This window comes from Acomys minous (assembly GCF_964271855.1).
Source record: "Acomys minous genome assembly, chromosome: 13".
Lineage (NCBI taxonomy): Eukaryota > Metazoa > Chordata > Mammalia > Rodentia > Muridae > Acomys > Acomys minous.
This window is the reverse complement of record NC_140495.1, coordinates 91,063,808-91,076,491: the sequence shown is the minus strand read 5'-3', so window position 1 is coordinate 91,076,491 and position 12,684 is coordinate 91,063,808. Positions and strand designations below refer to the sequence as shown.

Below are 12,684 nucleotides of genomic sequence, written 5' to 3'. Positions count from 1 at the left end.
GAAAAACTAGCTCTATCTGTTTCTGTCTAGTCTTTTTGGGATCGATCCTTTGGGCTAGCCCTTTTAACGTTGATATGCATGCAATTTCTTGAGGAAACAGTAGCTGAGGCAGTCTTCGAGGTTGAACCACTTGGGCCACCTGCTTTATCTTCATGATTATCTGCTTTGTTTTTTTCTCTGAAAATAAGCAAACTTTTAAAAGTATTAGCATAGGTAAATTTTGTATATATATGGGATATGCAAAATGTACAAGTTATCTAAAATAGTGCCTGCCGTATTTTTGAGCAGGTGTAAGGCATCAACGTTATACATCTGTTTGAGCTGTAATATCTATGCTGTATGAAAGAATGGAAAGTCATAAGGATCAGGTAGTCCTTAAACTCCCTTGCTATATGAACACATTCATGCTTCAGGTAGTAGGAGGTCTTCCCTGGTCAGATCTAATCTTTTTAACTTTTGTCGGTAACCATATTTTTTCACTTTCTGTAGATACATAAACATAACCACGTCCCCATCACAAGACTATTGCAGGTTTCCATTCTGTCGCCAACAGATCTTTGTAGTATATTGGTTGGCCTAGTTCCTCAGGTTTTTTGTTTGTTTGTTTGTTTGTTTTGTTTGTTTGTTTTTCAAGACAGGGTTTCTCTGTGTAGCCTTGGCCATCTTGGACTCATTTTGTAGACCAGGCTGGCTTCAAACTCACAGCGATCTGCCTGCCTCTGCCTCCTGAGTGCTGGGATTAAAGGCATGCGCCACTCAGTTTTTTCTATAACCCAGTATCTCTCCGCTGCTGTTGTCCCTTTTTCACCGACATTAAGAAATTTTAAAGTCAACAAAGCATTATTTAAACTGTCCCTGGGGGTCTTTACCTTTCCTTTTCGTATAATAAGCATTTGTTTTAGGGTGTGATTAGCTCTTTCTACAATGGCTTGTCCTGTCGGATTGTGTGGTATACCAGTAATGTGGTTTTGTTTGTTTGTTTTTCTGGTTTTTCAAGACAGAGTTTCTCTGTGTAACAGCTCTATCTGTCCTGGAACTTACTCTGTAGACCAGGCTGGCCTCCAACTCACAGAGATCCGCTTGCCTCTGCCTCCCAAATGCTGGGATTAAAGCTGTGTGCCACCACTACCCAGCTACCAGTAATGTGTCTTACATTATAATATGTAAAGAATTTCTTCATCTTATGGGACACGCATGCAGCAGCATTGTCAGTCTTAATTTGTGCAAGTATTCTCATAATTGCCATTATTTCCAATAAGTGAGTAATTACACAATCTGCCTTTTCAGAACTTGAAGTAGTTGCCCATTGAAACCCTGAATATGCATCAATGGTATGATGTATGTACCTTAGTTTTCCAAATTCTGCAAAAAGAAACACATCCATCTGCCAGATTTCATTCCTTTTGGTACCCCTAGGATTAATTCCAGTAGGTAACGGGATTTGATTACACAAAGCACACATAAGACACCTGTTAAGTATTCTCCTGGCTTGTTGCTAAGTGACAATGAATCTTTACTTCAAACCCTTACTGTTAACATGATGTTTTTCATGAAATTTTGAGGTTTCAAACACATTTCCTATTAATAATTGGGCAACTTCCTCATTTCCTTGTGCTAATAGACCCGGTAAATCTGTATGGGATTGAATATGAGTAATATACATGGCATAGTTTCTACTTCTGATGACCTGTTGCAGTTCCATAAATAATGTAGTTAATTCTGAGTTATCAGGGGTAAGTTCAGCAGTTTCTATATGCAAAACAACTCTTTCTGCATATTGAGAGTCAGTAATTATATTAAGAGCTTCAGGAAAATCTAACAATACCATAAAGATTGCATACAGTTCTGCTTTTTGAACTGAGGTAAGTGGGCTTTTGATCACTTTAGTCATTTTATCAGACTTATACCCAGCCATATGCAAATTATTTGCATCAGTATAGAAGGTGGGTGCCCCTGGAATTGGTGTCCTCTTTACAGGACTTGGAAGGATCCAATTAGTTCTTTTTATAAACTGTATACATTTGATTTTGGGTATTTGTTATTAATTTCTCCCAAGTAGTTACTATAAGCACTTTGTCAATTTCATTGATTACCCATAATGACATAATCTCAGCATTAGTAAGAGGCATGGCAATTTCTGCCGGGTCGGTTCCTGACAGTTGATACAATCTTATTCTACCCTTTGTATTCAATTCAGAATTTTTTTCTATGTATGTCTTCAATTTTTTTACTATGTTTATTTGCTAAGAAAATCCATTCCATGATTCTATCTTTCCTTTGCATAAGAAGCCCAGTAGGAGAATGTATTGAAGGCAAAAAAAAAAAAAAAAAAAAAAAAAAAAAAAAAAAACCAACCCAAACCAAAACAAACCAAAACAAAAAAACCCAAATAGGATCAATTCTATTCACATATGCCTTTCGTAGCTTTTACTCTACCAGAATTAACTCCTTTTCTCCTTCAGCTGTGAGCACCTTGGGATGTTTAAATCTGAATCCCCTTGTAATGTTTGAAACAAGTTACTTAACTTATAAGTAGCTAATCCAATTGTAGGCCTTAGCCAGTTAATATCTCCCATTAATTTTTGAAACTCATTAAGAGTTTGCAACTGATCTCTATGGATCTGCACCTTCTGTGGTCGAATTTTTTTGTTCAGTTATTTCATAGTCTAAGTAGGTAATTGAATCTCCTCTCTGTATTATTTCTACAGAAATCTGTAATCCCCAGCATGGCAGAATTCTTTGTGTTTCCTTAAACATTTTTTCTAAAGTATCAGCATCAGAATCAGCCAACAAATTATCATCCATGTAATGGTAAATGACAAATTGAGGAAACTGCCTAAGAATTATTTCTAACAGTTGTTGCACAACATATTGGCACAAAGTTGGACTATTCCACATGGAATGTTGAGGCACATGGAAGTGCCTTCCAATGGTATCTTTATTGGACCATTACTGTTAAAATTAGGTACGGAGAAAGCAAACCTTTCCCTGTCTTTCTCATGCAAAGGTACTGTGAAGAAACAATCTTTTAAGCCAATCACTATTATAGGCTCTGACCTAGGTACCAAGGAAGGTAAAGGACTTCCAGGCTGTAAAGGACCCATTGGTTGAATTACTCTATTCACTACTCTCAAATCTGTTATCATCCTCCATTTCCCCAATTTCTTTCTTTCTTTTTTTTTTTTTTTTTTTTTTTTTACAACAAACACAGGGGAATTCCAAGGGCTGGTAGACTCTTCTATATGCTAGGCCTCCAGCTGCTCTGGTACTAAGTAATGAAGTCCCTGCAATTTTTCTTTTGTTATGGGCCACTGCTCTTGCCACACAGGTCTGTTTGAAATCTGTTTTAGGGACAAGGCTGTTGGTACATCAGCAGGGTCCCCTCTTATAAATCTGGAAACTCAATACCTGAGAAGCTTGTGGTTGCCCCTGATTACTCATCTTAATATCTTCCCCAGCAGCATGTACCATTTCATCCCTAGCTTCGTCATTGTTTGTCTCTGTAATTGCAGGAATATTAATCTGAGTACCCCTTTGTCGTAAGAGATCCCTTCCCCTTAGATTTATGGGTTTGTCAGCTACACAGGGTCTCAGCTTCCCTGCCTGCCCTTCTGGTCCCACACACTTAATCCACTGTACACTTTGTTTTATTTGTGATAATTTCTTACACAGTTCTTAAATTTCTGTGTAAACCTTCTGGAGTGGCCAATCTGGATTCCAATGCTCATTAGAGAGAACCATGACATTGGCACCACTATCTACCAGACCTTCTATCTCAATATCTTTCATTTGCATCATCAATTTAGGTCTCTGATCATTAACCATTGTTCGCCAGAGCACACGTTTTCCAGTCCTCCCAGATGCACCTGTTCTTTCTACTGGAGTGGCTCTGCCCTTGATGTAAGGAAGCAATAACAGCTGAGCAATTATTTCTTTTAATTTTTACTTATTTATTATTATGTACACAGCACTCTGCCTGCATGTACATCTGCGGTCCAGAAGAGGGCATCAGATCACATTATAGATGGTTGTGAACCACCATGTGGTTGCTGGGAATTGAATTTAGGACCTCAGGAAGAGCAGTCAGTGCTGTTAACCTCTGAACCATCTCTCCAGCCCCAGCTGAGCAATTCTATTCCTGGCATTAATTTGCATCTCCTGCTTTACACATGCCATGATTTTGATTTCCTCTTTACAGTCCCCGTCTATAATACCGGGATGCACAACAAGACCCTGAGAAGTCAATCTGCTTCTTCCCAGAATTATCCCCACTGTCTCTGAAGGCAAAGGACCGTAAACACCAGTGCTTAATTTGTAACATCCAACCTGCGGGGAAAGCATAAAAGATTTATACTGACCTCTGGTCAGAGTGTGAATGTTGACAGTTTGTGCAGAAAATGACCACTCTAGTTTTCTCTTCTGGGGATTTACCACCTAATTGCCACTCTCTTACAACTGCTACTCCCATAGAGGTTAGCTAACGCTGCCTCCCTGTTCAGCTGGATGCAATAACCCTGCCTCCCTGCTCAAATGTACATAATAAACACTCTGAGCTTCCACTGTGCTAACTGAGGCTTCCCCATCGCAGAGCGCAGACCGCCCGATCCCAGTGTTTCTGTATATGTGTCTGTCCTTCCTTCTTTTCCTGTCACCCATCGTTAGGATGCTGGGGCTGTACACAGCTGTCCTGGCAGCACTAGGGAAATGAGCCTGGAGGATGGCAGCTTGGTAGCCGGCTAGTTGAGGGAATCGGTTATCTCTGGGCTCAATGAGTGATCTGTCTCAGAAAAATAAGTGAAAATGGAGGAAGATAAGACATCATCAACCAAGCGGGGCCTGGTAGCGCACGCCTTTAATCCCAGCACTCGTGAGGCAGAGGCAGGCGGATCTCTGTGAGTTCGAGGCCAGCCTGGTCTACAAAGTGAGTCTAGGACAGCCAAGGATACACAGAGAAACCCTGTCTCAAAGAACAAAACAAACAAAAAAAGACATCATCAACCTCTGGCCTCCATGTGTACTGGTGTCTGTGTACATACACATGTATATACAACATACAATCTGCATACAGCACACACACACACACACATACACAAACACACTAAATAATAAATTCTCTCTCTCCTTCCTCCCTCCCCCCTTCTCTTCAAGACAGGGTTTTTCTGTGTAGCCTTGGCTGCCCTGGACTCACTTTGTAGACCAGCCTGGCCTCGAACTCACAGACATCCACCTGCTTCTGCCGCTCCAAGTGCTGGGATTGTAGGCTTGTGCCACCATACCGGGCTATAATAAATTCTCTTAAGTTACGATGCTTATCTACAAAATGTGTCATTCACCGAAAGAACCCAACTGAATATCTGAAGCAGTGTGTATATAAAGCTCATTTCTTTAAATATAATTGGAGGGGCTGGAAGATGGCTCAGCAGCCAAGAGTACTTGCCACTCTTACTGAGGACCAGAGTTTGATTCCTAGCATCCAAGTCAGGCAGCACACAACCACCTGTAACCCCAGTTCCAGGTTTCTTCTGGCCTCCTTTTGACCTGCACAAACATAGGCACATATATACTTCACAACAGACACAGACACACACAGACACACACACACACACACACACACACGCACACGCACACACACACTCATACACACACACACACACACACATACACGCACGCGCGCACACACACACACCACATTAATAAAAAAAAAAAAACCCTTAAACTAGAAATATATAGCTGGAAAAATCATCTTGGAAAACAAAAGAAAAAAATTGATACTTAATCAGGTGTGGTGGTATAATTCTTTAATCTCAGCTCTTGGGAGGCAGAAGCTGCTGGGTCTCCGGGAGTTTAAGACAGTGAGTTCTAAGACAGGCAGAGCTACTTAATGAGAGGTTGTCTCAAAAAGCAAACAAATTGAAACTGGGGTTTTTCTTCTTCTTTTTTAAATGTAGGTGAACATTTCTTTCAGAGCATGTGTGGGTTATCCGATATAGTACCTGGAACACGTTTTATTAAGTCATCTCAAAAACATTTATTTGCTTGCCGTAAGCCATCTGTATTAGTTTTCTATTTTGCTTAGCAAATTAACAGGAACATAGTGGCTAAAAAAGAAAAAAAAAAAAGAGACATATTTATCATCTCGATGTCTATGAGTGAGGAATCTTGGCAGGGCTTACACATATCTGAATGAAAGTGGGCACAGAGACCAAAATAGCCGCTCCGTGGGTGAAAAGGGAAAAGTTTATTCTAAACTGCTAAGGCTGTCTCCTGGGAAAGCAAGGTGAAGCAACAGGGGAAAGAGTTTCAGGCTTGGCAGAGGCAGGAGGATCACTGTGAGTTTGAGGCCAGCCCGATCTACAAAGGGAGTCCAGGACAGCCAAGGCTACACAGAGAGACCCTGTCTGGGAGGGGGGCAGGGAGAGAGAGAGAGAGAGAGAGAGAGAGAGAGAGAGAGAGAGAGAGAGAGAGATTGTTTCAGAGTTAAATAGAAGCCTTAGTTAGGGTTTCTGTTGCTGCAATGAAACACCATGACCAAAAATCAAGTTGGGGACGAAATGGGTTATTTGGCTTCCACTTCCACATCACTGTTCAAGCTTAAAGGAAATCTGGACAGGAACTCAAACAGGGAAGGCTCCTGGAGGCAGAAGGTGATGCACAAGCCATGAAGGGGTGTTGCTTACTGGCTTGCTCAGCCTGCTTCCTTACAGGAGCCAGGACCACCAGCCCAGGTATGACACCACCCACAATGACCAGTAATTGGGAAAATGCCTTAGAGTTGGATCTCACGGAGGCATTTCCTCAAGTGAGGGTCCTTCGTCTTTGATGACACTAGCTTGTGCGTAAGTTGACACCAACCCAGCCAAGGGGTTTGTGAGCTAGGGTGGCACAGGTGAGCAGGAACTAAGGGAGCGTGGAGCCTAGCATTGACAAGTTAATAGGTACCAGTCGTATGTTATGGGAGAGACAGAGAAGGAAAATGACTCCTATTTTAGCAGCGCAGGAACTTTCTTCTGGCCACGGAGAGAATGGTGGCTTTTGTCTAAATGTGGGACCTTGGGAAAAGGAATTTCTTGGGGACCAGAAAATAACCATGACCGTAGACATAAAGTTATTGTATAGCTTAAATTCTGACTTTCTGTCTAAATTTTGTGTAAACTCTGCTCCCAATTGTCCCTCTGTTATGATGTCAATAAAGCAGCTTCCAGCCAATCGGGAGAGAATAGGACTGGACTTCCTATTAGCCAGGGGAGAGGAGTTAAGAAAGAGCAACAGAGAGGGCGAAGGAAGTTAAAGAGGAAGGAGCTGGAGCCGAGGAAAGCTACAAAAGTGCAAGTGTTGCTGGGATGTTTGCTGGGAGTAAGACAGAATAGCATAGAGGGTTCAAAACAGACTTAAATTGCTCAGATTGTGTTGTAAAGCCTTGTATTATAAACGAGTCTCAGCCAGGCGTCATGGCGCATGCCTTAAGTCCCAGCACTCGGGAGGCAGAGGCAGGCAGATCACTGTGAGTTGGCCACTTAGTCTGCAGAGTGAGTCCAGGACAGCCAAGGCTACACAGAGAAACCCTATCTTGAAAAAGCAGAAAGAAAGAAAAAAAAAAGAAAGAGTCTCAATTATTTGTGTGATAGCGGGTTAAGAAATAAGATTCATGGACAATGTAGAAGTTGCAGGCTGACTAGGCTTGGAGCAGTCTGCCTGGGAACTGGAAGCCAGGAGCAGTGGAGGTGGCTGCGCCGAGCTCAGCTAGGAGTCCAGGCCTGTCTCTGAGGATTGGCGAGGGCGAGGCAGCGGTTCATCATGAGTGGCTTTTCCTCAAGTACTTTTTCCAGTCTTTTTGGAACCAGAGAAATGAGGAATTTAATTTTGGGATTAGATGGTGCTGGAAAAAACCCCCACAATTTTATACAGATTACAGGTTGGAGAAGTTGTTACTACTATTCCCACTATTGGATTTAATGTAGAGATGGTGACATACAAAAACCTCAGATTCCAAGTTGGGACTTTAGGAGGGCAGACAAGGATCAGACCATATGGGAGATGTTACGACTCAAACACAGATTCAGTCATCTATGTAGTTGACAGTTGTGACCGAATTGGCATTTCCAAGTCAGGGTCAGTTGCCATGTTGGAGGAAGAAGAGCTGAGAAAAGCCATCTTAGTGGTGTTTGCAAATAAGCAGGACATGGAACAGGCCATGACTCCCTCAGAAATGGCAAATGCACTTGGGTTACCTGCCCTGAAGGACCAAAAGTGGCAGGTGTTTAAAACATCAGCAACCAAAGGCACATACTGGCCTTGATGAGGCCATGGAACGGTTAGTGGAAACATTGGAAAACGGGCAGTGAGCCCGTTCCCGTCAGCTCCTGTGAACCAAATGCTACGTCACGTACTCATTGAAACCAATCAGACTGTTGGAAATGTGTGATTCTGGCATATGGAGAACTGACTTCAATATTTGTAATAAATATAAAAAGCGAGAAAGAAAGAAAGAAAGAAAGAAAGAAAGAAAGAAAGAAAGAAAGAAAAAAAAAGAAAGAGGCTACACACCTATAATCCCAGCACTTGGGAGGCAGAGGCAGGCGGATCTCTGTGTGTTCAAGGCCAGCCTGGTCTAAAAAGCGAGGCCAGGACAGCCAAGGCTACACAGAGAAACGCTGTCTCTAACACCCCCATCCCACCCCCCAAAAAAAAGAAAGAAAGAAAGAAAGAAAGAAAGAAAGAAAGAAACTAAGAGAAACAAACACCGTTGTATACAAGTAACTTCAACACATGGCAGTGAAGTTGTTTTAATCTCACTTAGAGCCTGATAATCTTGCTTCAAAGTCAGCCTAGCAGGCTAAGGGCGAGGCTCAGTTGACAGGGTGTTTTCCTAAGTAAGCACCAAGACCTGGGTCCAACCCCCCTCCCCCAGCATCGCATACAACTCAGGTTGGTGACTCATGCGTATAATCCCAGACTGGAAGGTAAAGACCAGAGGACCAGGAGTTCAAAGTCATCCTTGATTACCTAGTGAGTTTGAGGCTAACCTGGGAAAAGGAGACCTTGTCGCTAAACAAGAAAAAGCAAATTGGGAGTACACTGGGCATCTCTCCAGTCTACTGAAACAGCCCTACAGAATTCAGTCATCCCTTGATGTCTATGAGGGATGGGGTCCAAGGCCCAGAGACACCAAAATTTTCTCATGCTCAACCCCTTGTCTAAAACAGAACAGCATTTATTTATTTATTTATTTATTTATTCATTCATTCATGTGTGTGTGTGAGAGAGAGAGAGACAGAGAGAGACAGAAAGACAGGGAGGGAGAGAGAGAAGGAGAGAGAGAGAGAGAGAGAGAGAGAGAGAGAGAGAGAGAGAGAGAGAGAGAGAGAGAGAATCACTTTCTGCCTATTCTGTTAGTTAAGGTCTTTCCTTGAACCTCACGGTTTTGCAGGTTGGCTGACAGCCAGCAGGCCCCCACCCACCCTCCTCCTTCAGAGCTGCAGTTACAGGCACGCCCAGGACCCCTGGTTATTCTGTGGGTACTGGGATCTGAACTGTGTTCCTCACGATTGTGAGGCAAACGCTCTTACCCACTAAGCCGTATTTCCACCTCACAGTTGTGCTTTTGGTTTGCGGCTGGCTCAGCCACAGATGCAGGACTCAGATTGGTTGTATAACCAAATGACGAAGGAGCCATGCCGTCAGTCACAGGTCACAGCTGCCCTTGCAAGCAGGACTTTTTGTTTTGTTTTGTTTTTCAGTCACTTTTCTTGTCTCTGTGACGGGAGCAACTTCAGGGAGGGAGGCTGTGTTTTGACTTAGAGTTTCCAGGAATTTCAGTGCATCTCAGGTGGGGAGGGTGGGGAGAAGTGGCGCCATGACAGAGGGGACTTCTGCCTGTTGTTTCTTACATAGTGGCCAGATGGGGCAGGGGGCAGCAAATGAGACTGGAAGCAAGGCTGGGTTACAACCTTCAAAAGTTCTGTTCCTGGGGAAACTGAGGTTCCCTCCTAGGGTTCTTAGTCTCTCTCTGTCTCCCTATATCTGTCTCTGTGTCTCTATGTCTCTGTGTCTCTGTCTCTGTCTCTGTCTCTGTCTCTGTCTCTCTCTCTCTCTCTCTCTCTCTCTCTCTCTCTCTCTCTCTCTCCACTATCTCTTTGAGACAAGGTTTCTCTGTGTAGCTCTGGCTGTCCTAGAATTGGCTCTGGAGACTCCTGTCTCTGCCTCCTGAGTGCCGGAATTAAAGGCATGTGCCACCACCACCTGTCTCTTTGCCTCATTAGGTAAAGAATTTAAGGACAGATTTGGAAGGAAGCTTGAGAACAAAATTTATTAGGTTTTTGGTTTGGGTTCTGTTTTTGTTTGTTTGTTTGTTTGTTTTTCCCTGAGACAGGGTTTCTCTGTGTGGCTTTGGCTGTCCTGGACTCTCTTTGTAGACCAGGCTGGCCTCAAACTGCAGACCATGATCTGCCTGCCTCTGCCTCCAGAGTGCAGGGATTAAAGGCATGTACCATCACGCCTGGATTGGTTTTGGTTTTTAGAGACAAGGTTTCTCTATGTAGCCTTGGCTGTTCTGGAGTCACTTTGTGGACCAGGCTGGCCTGGAACTCACAGCGATCCACCTGTCTCTACCTCCCTGAGTGCTGTGACTACAAGCATGCACAAGGATGCCTGGCTCCAATTGTCTTAGTTTAAAAGAAAAAAGCTGGGCAGTGGTGACACATGCCTGTAGTCTCAGCACCCCAAGGGCAACTGGATCTCTGTATGTTTGGGGCCAGCCTGATTCTAACCATGAACTCCAGAACAGGCCAGGCGACACAGAGAAACACTGTCTTGAAAAACAAAAACAAAACAAAACAAAACAAAACAAAAAAAGCAAAGACACGGGGAAGGCAAGCTCTACATCTCAGCTGCCTGGAGGAGGAGAAGGAAAAAGGAAGAGAAATAAGAAGCCAGTCCTTTCTGGGTTACATGTGGCAAATGGGAGGTAGCCTAGAGGAAAGAGTGATGTGGCGAAAACCTCCAGTTACCAGGGAAAGCACACTTACCTGTGGCCAGCGTCTGAAGGAGACAGAGCAGAAGAAAGCAGAGCTGCGGGAAGAGAGGGCCCAGCAGTTCAAAGTACTCAATGCTCTTCAGAGGAGAGTTCAGTTCCCAGGACCCATCTCAAGCAGCTCACAATGGCTTGTAATTTCCTGAAGCCTGCTATGGTCTCCATGGGCCTCTACACACATAAAGCACAGGCATACATATGGACAGACCATGGGAGTTCACACACATGTGGCACAGACCATGAGCATCCACACACATGTGGCTTAGACACATATACAGACAGACCATGGGCATCCACACACATGTGGCACAGACCATGGGCACCCACACACATGTGGCCTAGACACATATATGGACAGACCATGGGCCTTCACACACATGCGGCACAGACACACATACAGACACATAAATAAAAAGAGAAGAAAAGAAAGGCGACTGACTCAGTCTTCTTGAGCTGTGCTCCCAAAGCCAGGGAGTTGGCAGGCCCTGCTGGACAAACACTTTTGTTTTGAGTAGCTTGGAATGTTAAGTCTCTGCTCAAGGCCAGAGGTAGGTCCATCTTTTTGACCACAAGGACGTAGCTGTCCCTTAGTGGGAGTCAATGCCCTGATCGAAGCTACTGCAACCCCCACACCCAAGCAGTAACCTCAAATTTTACTTAGGAGGTGGGCTGAAATGAATAGATGCAAGCCCGTTTCCACCATTAACAACTAACAACCCAACTCTAAAGCTGTTCCCTAGGAGGCATGTGTGTCTGAGTAGCAGCTCCACCCCGACCCGGAGCCTCCAGGCAGATGTACTCCCTTCTGGCCTGAGCTCCAAGGAGAATCCTTAAACCATGCTGCCTCTATTAGCTGCTTTTCTTTTCCTGTAATAAAACACCATGACCAAGCAGGTACGGTGGCACATAACTTTACTTTTAGCACTTGGAAGGCAGAGGCAGGCGGCTCTCTGTGAGTTGAAGGGAAGCCTGGTCTATACAGCAAGTTCCAGAACAGCCAGTGCTACACAGTGAGATCCTATCGCAAACAAACAAAAACAAAAAACCAACAACAACAAAAAACTCAAGCCTGGTGTGGTGGAACATCCCCGCCCTTTGATCTCAGTACTCAGGAGACAGAAGAAGGTGGATCTCTGAGTTTGAGGCTGGTTTGCTCTACAGAGCACGTTTCAGGACAGCCAAGGCTACAGGGAGAAACCATATCTCGAAAAAAAAAAAAAACCTACCAGAACAAACAAACAGAAACCCAAAAAATAAAACCAACTAACCAACCAATCAAACAAACAAAAATACCCCCCTTTGACTAGTGCAATTTATAGAAGGAATGGTTTATTTTTGGGCTTACGGTTTCACAGGGATAAGAGTCCATCACCATCCCAGAAAGGATTTGTGGCAGCAAGCAGCAGGCAGAGGGATCAGCTGAAACCTCAGACCTCAAACTTCAGGCATACAACAGGGAGAAAACTGGACTAGCACAGCCTCTTGAAACCTCAAAGCCTGCCCCCAAGATGCATTTCCTCCAGCAAGGCCACACCTCCTAAGCCCCCCCTAAACTGAGGCAGTAGGGAACAGGCCAGGGACTGACAACTGGACAAGAGCGAGTGTTCCGGTAACAGCGCCTACGTGGAACATCTCACTGAAACCACTGCCTTGGG

General features: G+C 44.0%; 1 protein-coding gene across 1 annotated transcript; it reads left to right on the top strand.

Annotated features, from left to right (window-relative positions):
- Positions 1 to 7,870: 7,870 nt before the first annotated feature.
- Positions 7,871 to 8,300, top strand: LOC311580974 (ADP-ribosylation factor-like protein 1; the record flags this gene model as incomplete). Its single annotated transcript, XM_084752807.1, has 1 exon — positions 7,871 to 8,300. The coding sequence occupies one exon, from the start codon at positions 7,871 to 7,873 to the stop codon at positions 8,294 to 8,296; it is 426 nt and encodes a 141-aa protein (XP_084608933.1). The 3' UTR covers positions 8,297 to 8,300.
- Between the last annotated feature and the right edge of the window lie 4,384 nt (positions 8,301 to 12,684).